Source organism: Scomber scombrus, chromosome 19, assembly GCF_963691925.1.
Source record: "Scomber scombrus chromosome 19, fScoSco1.1, whole genome shotgun sequence".
NCBI lineage: Eukaryota > Metazoa > Chordata > Actinopteri > Scombriformes > Scombridae > Scomber > Scomber scombrus.
In genome coordinates, this window is record NC_084988.1 from 5,593,465 (window position 1) to 5,610,180 (window position 16,716).

The 16,716-nt window shown below is 40.0% G+C and overlaps 1 protein-coding gene across 6 annotated transcripts in view; it reads right to left on the minus strand.

Moving 5' to 3' along the window:
* Positions 1 to 407: 407 nt before the first annotated feature.
* smoc1 (SPARC related modular calcium binding 1) overlaps positions 408 to 16,716 on the minus strand; it is a 51,016-nt gene continuing 34,707 nt past the window's right edge. For 4 of the 6 annotated variants that reach the window (XM_062440121.1, XM_062440120.1, XM_062440119.1 and 1 more), the window contains 6 exons: positions 15,255 to 15,447; positions 13,463 to 13,545; positions 11,092 to 11,197; positions 10,217 to 10,461; positions 9,123 to 9,156; positions 408 to 3,283 (listed from right to left, as the gene is read on the minus strand). In XM_062440121.1, coding sequence (XP_062296105.1) covers positions 3,244 to 3,283; positions 9,123 to 9,156; positions 10,217 to 10,461; positions 11,092 to 11,197; positions 13,463 to 13,545; positions 15,255 to 15,447 — 701 coding nt within the window. In that variant the 3' untranslated portion in view covers positions 408 to 3,243. Of the gene's footprint in view, positions 3,284 to 9,102; positions 9,157 to 10,216; positions 10,462 to 11,091; positions 11,198 to 13,462; positions 13,546 to 15,254; positions 15,448 to 16,716 lie in introns of all 6 variants that reach the window. The other 2 variants (XM_062440118.1, XM_062440117.1) reach the window with 2 other exon arrangements.

Consider the following 16,716-nt stretch of genomic DNA (forward strand, 5'->3'; position numbering starts at 1 on the left):
GGGGTGATTTAAAAGACATATTGCATTGTCTTAACATGAGGTGGCAAAGCTCCAAGTATGTGTGGTGGTGAGTGTTTCACAAAGCAGGACTAACATCAACCATTGGAGGACAGACAATGAATGTGTTTACATACACAAAATGTACTGATATTACTGGGAAGACTCAAATATTTATTTTAGGGACTGGCATTTATAAATGCCACATCTTGTTTACAATAACCAGAATAAATGTGAATATGACAGCTGAAATGAGCTGATATTAATGGGATACTCAGCCTTGTAAACATCTTATTCCATTTACTGGTTGGGTTTAGTCATCTGTGTGACCTTTATTTTCCTGGTAATGCTAGGAACTGGTTTTCTGGATTGTAATCTGTTTGAAAAAAATAGAATCCCCACCAGTCGAGTCTTTGTCCGAGACTTGATGTTTTTGTAATTTTTAATATTAACCAGAAGAAACCAACAAACTCCAAACACTTCTCAAGAAACTCAACAGCACTGAATTCAAGCACACTGGAAAAACCACACTTTTCCACTGTTTTCCAGGTTCGATTGTGTAGAGTAATAAAACTGGCCATAATGACTTGTATCTCAACATAAAATTAACCGATAACATAAAACTACAACGTGAGAAAAGATGTGTACACCAACAACTTCAACATGGTTTGAATTTAAAGCTGTATTAAAGTGGAAACAGACAACTTTTTTACCCCCCACTCCTATGCTCACCCTCACCCATCCCCCCTAGCTTTTACAAGTGGTATTACTGTTTGCCCCTCTGTCACTAAAGACAACCAGATCGCTTTCTCTTTTCCTCAGATTGTACATCTATGATGAAATGATCAACACCACTTAGGAAATGAGAGAGAAGGAATGTTCACTGAGAGATTAATTGAAATTCTCACAGTTTTATAATGAATTTGGAAACAGCAAAAAGCTAATGATGTACATTGCATAGTACTAACATAGCTAGAGATATGTTGTTGCTTTGCACAAACAGTAGATCGATCTGACGGGATATTGGTCCAGTATTCCCTGGCAGTAAGGCTGTTAGCTTAGCTAACTGATTTCTACATGGCTTTCTTCATATTAGCTGTGGTAGCTACCAGGAAGACAGCCCTGTACAAATCAAAAGACACATTTATACTCAATGCAACTGAAGCACAGTGTACGCACATATAGAGTCTGGTCTAGACCTGCTCTATGTGAAAAGTGCATTGAGATGAGTTTTGTTGTGATTTGGCGCTATATAAATAAACATTGACTGATAGATTGAAGTAGTGTGTCAAATCAGATTTGCCTGAGCAATATTCCACATTTATCATATAGCAATAAGACAATAGAAAGAGGTAAAAAAAAATTATTATGAAATATAGCTACCAATAGCTATCTGGTAAAACAACACAATATCCTCGTCCTCTTTTGGTTGCGCAGTAGTTGACGGACTTCCTTTGTGCCGTAAATCAAGCCTTCATATTCCCTCGAGTTTATACCCAGTGGCAGAGAGAATTGCATAGTGAAAGCGAGACTTATAGGGAACCACTCTAAATGCTGATGGTGTCATTATTGTATAGCCAATACACTGTGCAATCAACATTTACTTCATAATGTTAAGTTAAAGCAAAGCGTTGTCTATTTCCACTTGAATCAGTTTTATATGGATAAACACCAAATCAAATGCTTGCATGTATTTGTCAATCATAGCTACATAGATACTTTTAGCTCAATTTCCTGTATTTTTCACTGTCAGTGTTATTATGGGCTCTCAAACTGTTTTCAGGAAATCTCTGATAAACCTTCTGTCTGCCATCTGCTGAGTATCTGACAGTAAAGTTGCTGGTTAAGAAGATGGAACAATTAGCTGCTAAATAGCCAGATACTGTCCTTGGAGTTTGTGGAGACCCTAAAAAAAGAGTATTTATTTGACTTGGGTTGGCAATGTTTCTCTGTGTCTGTTAGATGTGTATGGAGGCAACTGTGGCCTAATGTTAGCCATAAAAACTTTATAAAGCAACATGTCAGGGTTGTATATCTGTCGCTGGTTTACGACTTTGCTAACCATCAGTGGAAAGAAAAATCTGCAGCTTTAATATCTACAAGTACTGTATGTTTCAGCAGCTGCTTGCTACAGTATAAATTATACTGGATAAAAAGGATAATGCTAAGTTTCTGTATTAAGTGTTGGGGATGCACAACTTTTGATAACCGATTTACACAATGTTCAATTCTCACAATCTGTTACTATTTCCTTTTTGACGTTGTTATTTTTATTATTATCAAATGTTTGTTAGCGGGACCATTTATTAAAAAAAAAAAAATAGTAGAAAAACATTAAAGGCATCTTGTGCAGACAACATGGTATAAACTGAGAAAACACAAACTACATACAACAGGCTGGTCTTGCATTGCTTTTGGGTTGCACCTCGGGGAACTATGTGGTAAGCAAGTAAAGTAACTACTTACTTCAAGCTAGCTTTCCCCAACACTGGTATGTGCTAAACAAAAACCAGACGTAACACATCTTGGACTTGGTTCACAAACATCTGATTCTTGAGCCGAAATGTTAATGTTTCTAGCAGGTTCTGTACAGTGCAAGGGGATTCATACAGCTAATTCTGTGCTGATGAATTAGACTCCGTAGTCACAGTTTAAATCTAATACATGCTGTTCACTTAATATTGCATGTTCATATACGGCATTGCACATTTGTTTGAATTGGTCTACATTGCCGTAGCTCTTCCTTTAGGAGTATGAGTGTATCGGGCCACAGTCGGGCTGAATGTGACTCACTGGAAGTTTCTCTTTAGCAGGTTGCCACTGGCCTGTATGCTGCTATAAGCGACAGGGGAAATGTTTTAGTTAACAGTCACAAATTGTGTTTGAGTACCTCTTCTTGTTATCTGAGGACAGAACAAATCGCAACAGCAGACTGAACACAAAGGGAAATGTGGTAACATACACATACTTGCTCTTCCAGTGGTGAGCCTGTCATCTCTTTACAAATATATTCTCAGTCTTACCTAGACTTTTTCACTTCAAGAGAAAAAAAAACATACAAACAGATAAAATGTCAAACATAGGGAGGAGAAAGTGCAAATATTTTGGCGCCGCTTCGTTTTCTTTTCTCTTTTTTCTGTTCATTTTTTAAACAGCTCAGGAACTTCTTAATTTTTTCTGCTCCATCTTTCTCTTTCCTGTCAGCAAGCGTACAGATGCCTTCCCTCTGTGCCCTCTGCTCTCGTCTCAGCTTCGGGAACCTTCTCTTCTCAAACCAGACGACCTACTGGGAACAGAAAGACAGACAGACAGGGAGGGGAGAAGGAGGAGGGAAAAAAGAAAAAAAAATGCATTGACTTGTCTGTTTTGTTATCCAGCATGCAGAGCTGCTCAAACACATTGCTGTTGTGTGACAAGAGGCTAGCATCCCTTCATAGGCATGAGCTCACCTAAACAGACCATCTCTCTTTCTCACACTCACACACACACACACACACATACAAACACACACACACGTATGTTTAAATATATCGTTTTATTTCTTAGTCAAATTTGTTGTTTACTGGTGTTTTTTTTATTGCTGGTAAAACGGAAAGAATGCAACCTCACACCGAGATATTTTCCATTTTTCAGCAAAGATACAAACGAGTTTAATAGAGAATCGAAAAACTCAGAGACAGATTTTTTTTTTTCATAGACAGATGTTTGAAAATTTCACTCAACACACTTGTCACGCAGTTAAAGTGACAAAGTATGTGTTAGGGAGACATTTGTACAGTTATGACAAACATGGGGAGAGAAATGGGTTTTTTTCCAACTTTAAAGCTATGTAAAAAAGATTAACATTTGTCTCAACATATCAGTTTTGTAGACTTAAGTCAAACACAAACTCCATATTTTTGTCTGCATTCTTTTTGACATCTGTGCCAGACAAAAGGTTTCCTCTCTGGATGAACATGTGGAAAGCAGATCTTGTAACTTGGGTTTTTAAAAAAAAGTAAACCCTGTTTAATGTAACTTGTTAAAAAAAATTAGCTCTGCGTTATGGCCTCTACTTTTGAGTGTTTTGTCCATTACTGTTTTAAGATGCAATGTTTTTTATTAGTTTGTTTACCATTTCCTTTTGAGTAAATAACAGATATATAGCAGATTATAAGGATGGAAAACCAAAACGCTCATTGACTGGTTACTAAGTAAAGATCGGCTGTTACGCAGCTGTTCACCACCTACACCCCGACTGTCCGTGTTGTACCATCACACATGTTGACGTCATGTTATGACTAAGCTATAACTCACCGGGACTCTGAATTTTTGTGTGTGTTGTGTTGCATCTGTGCTGAAACTACACGGGACAATGTGCTGCGCAAACGGTGGACTTCTCACTCATCAATCAGATGGATGGGTGAGGGGACAGAGAGAGAGGGAAGAAGAAGACGGAGAAGGGAGAGAAGGAAAGAAGGAAGGAGAGGCTTGGGAGAAAAGGAGATGGGTTAAGAGCTTAGATTGCTTACAGATGGCTGTCAGACGGAGCAGAGGTCCTGCTGAACCCTGTGAGAGCTCAGCCAGTGTCTGTGTGTGCATGCTGGTATGCAGTCCTGCATATGTTAATGTGCATGGCATGGAAAAGTGTGTGTCTATCTGCATGTGGTACATGTGCATAAGGTTGTGCTTGCAGGTACATTATGTGTACATGCAGAGTGTGTGTGTGTGTGTGGTTGTGTGTATCTAGACTCTATCAGCCTGTGTGTGAGGAAACAGCAGGCGGTGGGGGTGGGAATGTACAGGTGTGCTTTCTGTCACTGCTCGTTATGTTAGCCATGAAACAGAGGTCCAGCTGAAGCTTCTGTAGTCTAAAACATTGCATTTAACGTTGAGTATTCTGTTCCCATTATAATGCATCACAATCTCTCCGTAGCTCCATAAATCAAAGGTTACCTTACATACATTTAAGTGCATAATAAAATAAAATATTATGGCCAACTATTTGCACCATGACTTATTGGATCCAGGTGACTACTGTTTCCAGTTCCATCTGTGACATTTGTATGTGAATCAATGTTGCTTTTTGTTACTGTATGTGTCACTTACAAAAACACAACACCGAATCAGCCTGTGTCCAGACAAGCTTTTACATTCACTTCTGTGAACACTAATGGGTCAAATCCTGAAATGTTAACGTGTTAATGTCTGTTAACATATAAGTGGTTGGCATGGACAGCAATGGGAACCACGGCTCCCCAGACAAAGAAAGAAGTGCTAACTTGAAAATTGAAAGAGGCGAAAATAAGTCATGCAAGCAACCAACAGACAGAGCGATATTGCCATCCATTGAGCAATTGTGTGGCTATTATGTAGCAGCCAGCCGCACTCCTTAATTGAGTGATTTCATGCAGGTTCTTGAAAATTTTAGGCCGTTTTTGTGCTTTTTATTTTAGCGACAGTGGAGAGAGCAATTTAGATTTTTGTGTATTAACTAAAAAATGCAAGGGCACTTTATGAATGCCAAAATGGAAACGGCTCATCCTCCAAGGAGAAAATTAAATTGCATTCTGCATGTCATATTTTGACAATTCATATCTACAAGTGAAAATATTGGTAGGAGTGAGCATCAGAGGAAATATCATTACAGTCTTCCCAGTGGTTGTAGATATTTTGTTCTGGATCATGTTGTCAGAAATGGGACCAAACAACTAACAACAGCATCTGGAGGCCTGATCAGCAAAAACACAACATACATTTTTGGTGAAAACAGGATATCAAGAAACCATGGAGAGACATTTGAATGCTCGGGTATTTCAGTTCTAAGATTTAAACCAGCTGTGATTTGACCTCTGTAGAGTTTATGGATTTTTAGGTGACAGTGCAGCTGAGGAACTGTAGTATTTTCTACATTTAGTATAAATTAGATTTGTCTGTCAAAAACAGTCAACTGTAGCAGCATTAGTGGCATGTTCTACCTACTAAACTATGCAGTACCACAATATTTCATGATACCTCTTTCCAGTGAAGTCATGTTGTTCCTCTCTTTAGTCCAGAAAATGTCTCTGTTGTAAGGAGCTGAGCTACAGTACAGTAGTGCTGATGAATTGGCTTTGCAATTACCAGGCTCCAGAGCAGCGAATGGTTCTCTCCGTCCTCTCCTCCCAGTCACTGAGGACACTGTCTGTGCCATTAACAACACAAAGATCCCTTGCCTCTCCCTGGACACCTTGGCCCCACTTGTGATAAAGAGCTGAAAGCAGATCCTGTCTAGCGGTGAATCGCCTCGCCTCACCTGGGACCGACCAATAAAGACACTTGGCTCAAGAGCTGGGAATCATGGTATACTTGTACGTGATGGCAACTGGGAAAAAGGACTTGGCTAAGTGGCTGGATACACAGGCCTGAGTTTACTGCTAGCCGTGTAGAACAGCCTGAGAAGTAAGGGAAGGAAGATCTAACTCCTGTTTTTGAAGCATAACTCATCTCCAGAGTAACAGGTAGCGATGGTGAGTGTAAAGATGCTTATCTACCCATTATGGCCCTCTCTGTTGACCTCTGTTACCTTTAACACAGAACAGTGTGTCGAGCTGATGTCACAGTAATTAAAATACAAGTGGTCTGGAGTAATTGCTGTTGGCTCTGAGAGGACAGAGCTCTGTGCTCTCTAATGGTCCTGCAGCCTCAGTGCCAGGTCTGCCTCATAATGCCCTCCTTTCATTCCTGGCTAATGACGGACACAGCCAGGACAAACAGGAGAGGAAGAGAAGAGAGAGCAGGAAAGGAGACAAGAGAAGAAGAGAAGAGTTTGACATAAAACAGCAGACAAGACGAAAAAAAGCACATCACTGTGTACATAGTCCTCTGCTGTTTTACCAGACTGTCTTTGTCACTGTATAAAGCCTTTGTCTAAGCAAAATCAGCCCTTAAGTATCCTCAGTGTTGAAGTGTTTCCCTCCTAATCTTCAGTACTTACTGATGTCAGGCCCATACATATATTATATATTTATATTATATATAGTATTACAGTATAATTAGCACACACACCATTCAAATAAACTAATCTTTTATATTTAAAAAAAACAAAAACTGCTTTCTTATTTAACAAAGTGAAAATATTTACATTAAAAGTCGCATCTGCTGCCTTTTCACTTCCTCCAGTTTGTTTGGATGGTCTCTTTTTTTGACACACAGTTTAAGAATATTTCCATCATCTGTCCATCCATCGAAATGGATTTAATCACAATTAAGTTTGTTATTCAGTCTCCATTGAGTGAATTCTGTAAATAGCCGCAACTAAAATGGTCCACTTAGTTACGAGATACACATCTACTCACTCTCAATAACAGCACAAGCTTCCTGCACCCCAAATCCTCTGTCTAAATCCTCTGTAAGCACTCATAAGAGATCCTCTAATATCCTGTAATTGTGTTTGCCTGTGTTTGGTGTGTTTATATGTGTGCGAGCATTTGTACATGCACACCCGCATGTGTTCATACTTATTCAAATGTGTGTTTATGTCTATCTAAATGGAATTAACATTGTGAACCCTGCTGCCAAATTACAATCCAACAGGTTTAATCATAAAACATTCTGTATTTTGTTCATTACAGTGAACCAGACAAAATGCTGGGGCCATCTTAATACCAGACCTGCTGCTCAACCAATGGCTGACTGCGGCTTTACAGTGAAAATAACTGCCCCGGACTTCTGTTACATATCTCATCTATAATGAGGTTTCCAGTCTCTTCAGAGGATGGATGCCACCCTCTTCAGCACTTCAAAAGTCACACAAGGTATTCAGATGTTTTCCCTTGCTGTTGCAAATGTGTCAAGATTGAGGAGCCTCGTGCAGCTGTGCTCCACCCTGCCCCACATGCTCACAATCCTTTACCAGAAGGCACGTACTGTAAACTGTAAATATGTCTAACAACACAGCAGTGACGATCCCAAGCTGCGACAGAGCATGATAAGATTTAATGCCTGACAAATGCAGCTTGACTTAAAGGGATCCAGGCCATTGAAGATCAGCTAAGCTTACCTGAACACAATGGCCGTCTATCTTAGTCAGAGCAGAATGGTGCCATATGTTCTTGCAGACTCCTGCTTCTTTCATGCAGGCTCTCTCTGTCTCTCCTTCTCCCTTAACGTACAATATATCACTCTCTTCACAATCATCACTCGCTCAGAGTGCCTGAGTGGCAGCACAAGGAGCCATATAAAGCTGTCAGGCCTTTTACCTCCAGCTCTTAAGCATGAAGGTGAGAGACTTGGTGACTAAAGCGAAAACAACCAGCCGAGCCTCCATCTCTGCTCTTCTAATACAAATGCTGTTTATCCTGGCAGCCTTGCCCAGGGTCCAAGAGGCCTGACGTTATGCCCGCTCTGAGCCACTGTTCTCCAGGCGCAGCAGGGCAGCGCCAGGGTAAACACATGACCTCAGTGCTATGTGGCGCTGAACCGGCCCACTGGCCAGAGTCAACAGCACCAATGGGACCAATAATGGTAAATCCCAAGAGATTGAACAAGACGCTATGAGAGACTGAGAGAGACAGACTGAACAAAAGCAAGACAAACAAAATATAGACAATCAGCAAAACAGCACAATACGTTCTGTGTAACATTGATTGGCTCCTGTTACTTTTTGACAAAATCAAAGTTAACACAAGACCAAGATGTCACAAGATTCATCTTAAGAATTTATTTAAGACCAAGCTGGACTGTTTTCAGGCGTGTCAATCAAAATGACGCCATAACTGTCATTTCTGTCTTTATGACCACGACATGAGGTGATGTGACACCCACTATCTCTCTTTCTCTCTAAAATACCAATAACATACCAATAATTTGTGACAATATAGCATATAGCATATAGCCATGGACATACACACAGGTTCACATGCATACAGATAGACAAGGACGGACAACTTGAACTTAATACAAATATTCTGTATAAATCATCATGGAAAGCTTTGCATGTGCATAGAAAGCAGCTGTGTCAACTAGCTGTAGCTAATACAAACTGACACATTTCACCAAAGTGCATGTTAATGGATTACACAAGAAGCCAACTACAGCACTCAAAGCCAGAGGCACGGTTAGTATAAGCATATTAGTTTGCCTTACTGAACAAATTTGTCCCTTGCCTTGTCCCTTGGTTGCTGCTTGTCGTTGAGCTACCTGCGAACGAGAAAAGAACCCAAAAAAAACATTAAAGTTGATGGAGGCAGAAGTTATGTTTCTAAATTGTTTAAATAAATTTAAAAAACTTAAATTTTGCCACAGAAGTAAATAATTATTGCACATTATAAACATATATATTTACTTATCTATTTTTAAACCCTATGCATCAGTGCAGCTATACCTGCAAAAAATGATTTCTGTCATTGCAATGGGATAAATCGCTTTACACTGCAACTCTTTAAATATGTGTCCAGAACCATGGACCTCTTCAAACTACTTGTATAATGTCTAAACATGAGTATAATTCTCATTTTCTTTGCTCTCTGATATTTTGCGTGTAGCTGACATTAGCCTCTCACTGTAAGACCCTCAGACTGTTGTTTATTATCTGTATTAGGACCAGTCGGTGAACTCTTGATGACTAGTTACAGTTTTCCGGCCCAGACGGTGTCTACGATTCACTAATACATTAGTCTTGTCTAAATATTCATCAGTGAGAGCTAAGTGAAACAGTGCACCTCATTTAGACTGCCAACACATCTGTTTGTCACATGCACCGCAGTTACTTCATCCCTTCCTCTGAATGACTGAGTGAATTTAATTGACTTGAATTCAACTTTTAATTTTAAAATATTAGTGAAAATCTAATTCGCTTCATGGTAATAGTTCTTGGTGTTGAAATTAACACTCGTCCAGTTTATTTGGACGTTTTAAGCATGTGGAAACTTACCACCTTAACACAACCAAGCACTATTTTTATTTTTGTGTTTTTTTCTATTTGGCATTTCTTTTCGAACATTGCTTTGTTCTATTTTTTAAACCTGCTGCTTTACTTAAAGACATCCATTTTATAACCGTTCGGAGGGCTGGATAACTGTAGAAAATGCGGTCTGCATGCCAAAGAGTACCTTTAGCAAGTTGCTGAAGTAGACTTTATACTGTATAAGAACATTTTCCCAGCTGGCCTTAAGTTCAGACCAGGGTCGTGACACTACTCTATGACCCTGCCAGCCCACTCTCACTCATTTTTTCCCCAGGCTTCCTCTTCCCCTCTTACCCTCCTTGCTGACGCCCAGGCAGCCTTTCAGCTCCTGCAGGGAAATGGCCCTGTCCTTATTCAGGTCACAGTAGTCGGTGAACTTGCGGGCGCATTTCTTGGGTTTGGCTTTCTTCTTCAGGTACCTCTTAAAAGGCTTGAGTTCCTTCTTGTTGATGTCATGGCTGCCATTGTTGTCCAACTGGGCAAAGTACCAGTGCACCACCCTCTCCTCTAAAGTGTGACTGGGGTCAGGCTCAACAAACCTGGTAAGGGTCAAAGGAAAAACCGTGAAAACAGTATATCTAAAACCTAGAATGATGGATAGAACTGGAAGTGGAAAAGAAATGATGTAATCTACTCAAAAAGCAATAACTTTTCATCACGTAGTCTTAGCAATTACTCAGCAATTACTCAATATTCACATCAAATAGAATAAACTGGAGATGCAGAGAAGCAAGTTTACATTCACAAGTTCACAAATTCTTAATCCTTAGTGACACATAAGGCCATTTTACATCTTATCACTTCAAACTAAAGAGAGTCATTTTCTTGGTTTGTGATAAACTAAAGTCACTTTGTCTTCTGCATCAAGATTTAGCAGCTTTATTCAGCTTTAATCCAAAATACCTTTCACTTCCATCTGTATATATATTTTTGTAGCTTTTGTGGAAAGTGAACCTCAAACCTGGTCAGTGTTTGTGCCAAAATATGTGCATTACATATCAGAGAAAAAATATTACTGTGGAGTTCAGAAAACCAGAAGGAAGGATTATATGGGAAAAAGCAGAAGAGACTTAAGTTTTCCATGAAGAGTCAGGGTTGAAGTATCCTGCTCAATACAATACTCACAATACTCTTGAGTCTCCTGTTATACAGGACACTACTGTACTTACCTCCCACCACCAGAGGGGGCTGGTGAATTTATGGCTTGGACCATGTCTGTGGTGAGGGCATCTAACAAGCTTGTAATGAATTCCACTTTTTTCCCCTCTGGGCAACCTGGCACAAATCAAAGACACAAATACACCAAAATTACCTTCTACAAGTAATTTGAGTTATTACAGCGCAGTGAAGCTGAAGTGCCTCCAAAGTCTCAACACCAATGAACCAGTATGACAGATGTCAAACGGAAAAGGGCTGTTACGTAGTAGAACAAAGCATACAAACCTTATACGAGGTTTAATGACAAACCAGGTGTATCTGTTAAATAGACTATGTTCACCAATAACTGCTGCATCATTATGATTATACTTTCATTTGAGCTAAAATGCATTGCTTTGGGTGTTTTGTTAGACTTTAGAAAAACAGCCAAGGCACATGGCGAGAGGTGGAACAGAAGTGTGCGGTGATGAGAGAGCTTTGTTGAGCAGTGCAGACCTGTTAACTTTTATGACACAATTCTGAACACCTTGGGTAGCTCTTTTTAATTGCCCAGATGTATGGTTTTAATAGCATGCGAAACCAGTGCAAATTTTTCCCTCCTAATTGTGTCTCTTAAAGGGAAACTTCAAACGCAGCTGCATAGTAAACTAATCTTCTCATTCTGTCTTTTTTTCAGTCTCTCCTCCTTGCTCTCAAGCTTTCTTAGCTGATCCCCTCCTCCCCTTCCTCTGTGTGTTTGTGGCCTCCTTGTCCTCTGCTCCGTTCACTTCTTTTCACTTCTTTTGTGCTGGTTCAGGGCGTTCTGTGGGAGGTGGTCCACTGCCCCGCCAGGTGAATCCAATTAGCATTTCCTACGACACGACAAGCTCGGAGAAGCACTGCCTTGCTGTGACTTAATCCAAGTGTTAAATTGGGGTGTTATGGAGCGCAAACCGTTATGTTGTATGCAGTCTATGTGGCAAGGTGTCAAGGGCACAGTGTGGTGCAGGACCTCTGGCAGCGTCAAACAGGCTCTGCACCACTTAGATTTGATCTTGTTAATCTTAAGACTTTAAAACTCATTAAAGCTGCACCAAACAAGGTTAAAATAAGATGTATCAGCTGTAGACAGACAGAGTGCACACAATAAAGAAGAATTTCCCATTGCATGTACATTGAGATCACCAGTGTCCACCTGTTGCACCTTTTCACAAGTTACATAAACTATGTCTAAGAATCTTAAGATCTCCTTAGATTGTTTTACCTGAATTAGATTAAACTCAGAGGAAATAGACAAAGTTGTGACATTGATTTAATCACATCAATTGTTCAGCAACCCTTCAAATGTCCACTTTAAATTTCTCAAATTTCTCTCCACCTACAGTAAATGATTAACCAAAAATGAAACTTTTTGCAGCTTGCAGGTGGGGAAACTATAATTTAGGCTTTAGTTTATGGTGCAGTTTACCATGTTACAAAATACATAGGATGAAGTTTGAATAATGTCCTGGTCTTTAAAGTGTTGACAGGAAATCATAATCATAGCTAATGGTCCATTTTCATCAATATTTTTTTTAGTATTTGGGTTTTATAACAACAATATATACAATAGTACTGGAAATCAGCACATGGTCTCAAAGGAGGAGCTTGTTTGCTTCTCCTGACAGAGGTGGGATTGTGACACTTTGGGCATGTTGAGATTGAACCTGTAGCTGCATGCTGTTAATAGACTGCCCTCTCAAGCATTCTTTTCTCCTCCTGCCTTGATGTGACGGCCATGAAATACTGTGCTTTGTTGTGGCGGTTCAGAACATCCTTCTACAGTACATAAAAATATCTCCACTCAGCACCCCGCAGTCTCCAACACCCACAGCAGCCCCCCGCAGCCTCACCACCGCACCCCGCAACACTCACACCTTCCATAAAACATGCCACACATCTGCTGCACAGTCAGGAGTCATGCTTGACTCTGTAAACTCACCAGATGGGGAGTTAAATAAGAGTTACAATGCAGCCTTAAATGATGGGGAAACAGTGGGGCAACAAAAGTAAGTGAGCAGTAACAAGGGCAGAGGAGTATGAGCTGAGGTTATGACCTCTGGTTTAGAGGAGAGTCTCTGATGTTTGCAGCTAGGGAATCCAACACCACGAAGTATGGTTTAGTTAATATTCAATCAAAATGTTCTATCTGGTCAGTTGCCATGAAGGTGGATAAGGGAAATGTCTTCAGAAAATGGAACTTGACACACTTTCTTGTAGCTGCAGGCGTTCTAGTGAATATTTTTAGCCTCCTCAGCTGCTAAAGAATGAGGTTTTCCACAAGACAATTATTTAATCGTAGAAAGTTTCTGCAATCCCAATCCCAAAAAGTGAATTTGGATCACAGTGAAAAGTGAAGAAAACCTGTCAGGTCTCTGCCTTGGAAGGGATCTTCTGTGTCCGAGACGCGAGAACGTGCAGCACCGTCGCACTCTGGCGCCTGGTACCTGTTATACAAAGAGGAGAGGACAGCAGGGACATGGCTGCATGAGACAGAAACAGAAGAGAAATAAAAATCTGCCTTAGCAATGTGTGAAAAAACTAAGACATTAAAGAAGTGTTGACACATTTATTCGGCCACAGAAAAATCAAACCTGCATGGCCTGGAACAGCCGGTTTTTCATGCAGGCTTCAGAACAATCTGACTTGGAGTTTCTTATTAGGAATGCAGCTTGATTAAAATCAAGGAGAGATTATTGGTGCAGGAGAGGTATCTTTGCCTAGCTTTGTTAGGATCACATGTACTATCTCTAATTTCTTCACAGCATGCATGGGTGCAAGTTATGGCTTCTCAAAATATATTATGTATTACTATTTGGCTTTAATTGTGTATGCCCACTGTTCATCTGTTAAAAATTATTGACAGTGATTAACCTCTTTTTATGAATGCTTAATAAATACATTTGATTTGACATCTACAAAGCTTTGTTTCAGAGCCATAACAAACTGTTTGGCATTACGCATGGCATGACTCGTTTTCTCCTGGCTATTGTATCGGTGCTTCTTGAATAGGATGGAAAATTGAGCATGTGTGTCTCATTTGCCTTTTTTTTCTCCTCAAAGTAAAGGCAAGTTGTCATGTCTTTTTTCACAGTCTGCAGGGCCACTGATCCAAAATGGGATGTCTGATGCATGACTGCACATTGCTGTCCAGAAAGAAATAGGGATGAGTGACGTGAGGTCTTGTCCAAAATGCAATAAATTCTTATGTGAAGAAATAATTGCCTTAAGGTTGTCACTCAATATCTATGAAATGCAGATGAGAATTTGGTCTGTGTGTGTTACAACTATGTATATGATTTACTTTCAGTTACTTTGAGTGAGCGTCTAAAAAAACACTGATACGTCATTGATTGTAAACTAAACCTTAGTTTTCATATATTCAAACACCAACGCATTTTTTTATAATTGGTAAAAGGTCTGTACTTCATCATGTACTTCATCCTGTAAACCATCAACCCTCCTTTGGAGAGAGAATGATGATGCCCTTTTAGGAATGAAAACAGTTCCTCTATTGACCAGTGTGTGTTTACAGTCCTTAAAACATCTGATCTCTTTCTCTTTGTATAGCACTGTAATTCAAGTTATAATATTCACATTCTAGACACAAATGATAAAAATCTAAAACATGAGCAATAGGCATCATTTATTAAACCAATTCTTTGTTGCCTCGTCTCCATCCTTCCTCCGCTATTTCCCTGCAAGCAATATAAACAGCAGCAACCGCAGTGAAAACAAACGTCATACCAAACGCTGAATGTTTACAGGCGACTAACTGATATTCCCATCAGGACTTGAGACTAATTATTTTGCCAAGTGAATTGGCAGCGGCATCTTAGCAAAACAAAATTTAAGGCCACAAAAGCAGACTATATTGCCCCAAACACCTTAAAACAAACTATTAAAAGAATGTTATAACATCACTCCTTTTTTAATGTGAGCAGCCTTGCTACCAAGCACTGGTGCCAACAAAGATCATTCCACCTGTCCTTCTACCAGGATATCAGAGAGCAACGCCCACCTTGGCAGAGAAATAAATAAATAAAATAGAATGTACACAATTTCAAACAAAGAAACTGCATAAAGTTAAAATTTCACAATCACCATATAAGCATCATCGTTTAAGCCAAGAACTTATTCACATAAATGATATTACCTGGTGGAAGTTCCAGGAATGGGCCGTCCCGTGTCCACCAGAACACACCAGCAGTAACCTGTGGACTGGTGGCACTGGACAGGTTTGTAAAGCCCTCCGGGCCCACAGTCAGGGATGAAAATTGCCTCACGAGGATTCAGCCGAGCCTCGTCCAGGGCACTCTGTCTCTCCTGGTCACAAGAGGGAACTTTCTCTAAAACCATGAGAAACACACTCAATACAGAGACACAATCGAGGGGCCAGAAACATACTACACTCATAAAAAAAAACAGATGACCTATATCTATAAGTGAAAGTTTGATTGATAATTATGTGACTCATTGTTTAACCAGAGCTGACACTTCACAGTTTCAAAATTTGGCAAATGATTAAACAAAGCATTTATAGTGGCCCGCCGCCTCCATATGCTGTATTTGGTGGAGGTCTTTATTTGGAGGAAAGCTGTCATCTCGAGTCTGTTAGTTCTCGAATTGGGCAGCTACTTAAAGGTAGCTATGGTGTTATATCTGTAGCATTTAATATTCTTCAGGGTAGCTCATAAACCAACTGTTGAATATTTGGAGCTTTCTATTTTTGTTGCTGACCTTGTTTCTATTTCTGGCAGTTTGACTTTACCATAAAATCCATCAGTCTAGGGTTAGGGTTAGTCCTTCCTCTCTGTATCAGGAAGTCTTCACCCACCACAATCTCTCATATCCGTCTGTTCAACTATAGGCTCCGACCCTTGAGATGCTCCTGCGACACCTTGTCCCACAAAACTGTATTTACATTCACATCCATTTAGTCCATTGCTCACTCTTAAGTCAAGTACAACAGAGCTGCATGCTGAGCTTGTTACCAGGGAGATGAAGTGTGCTTTTACTGCTCCTGATTCATTCTTCATTTTCCATTCAAGTGCTCTATGAGGGATTAACCTACAATAACAGGGTCACACTAACCGTTTGAAGCGTTTCCTTCAAGGTTGTGGTGACATGTGGGATTTTCATATTGTGGAGCTGATTAGTGCCACAGCAGTGCCGCTAGTCTCCGTTCACACAGCTCCAGAAACCAAACCATAATCAGGACAATACGGCACAGTCGCTGCCTCATTCAAGACAACATCAGGGAAGGAGCATGTGAAATTAGATTTGGCTACTTGTCCTCTACAGACATTTGAGCACATTCTCTACCCCTCGACAATGGCACTTTTTTTAAAAATCCTTTATTTAAAGTTGCTATAATCAATATTTTTACATCAACAATAAATCAAATAACTAACTTGTAAATGTGAAAAGGGTCTGTCATAGTGACAAACCCACAGAGAATTATCACTCAGCTCTGCAGTTCTATTAGCGTTTTCAACTCATTGCTTTGGTTTTACGGCCCTCAACTCAACTACTGTTTTGGTTCAGTCTCACTGCTCTCATCAGCGTTGTTTCCAGCAACACGAAGCAGCTGTTAAAAAGCTCTGATAAACCCATTG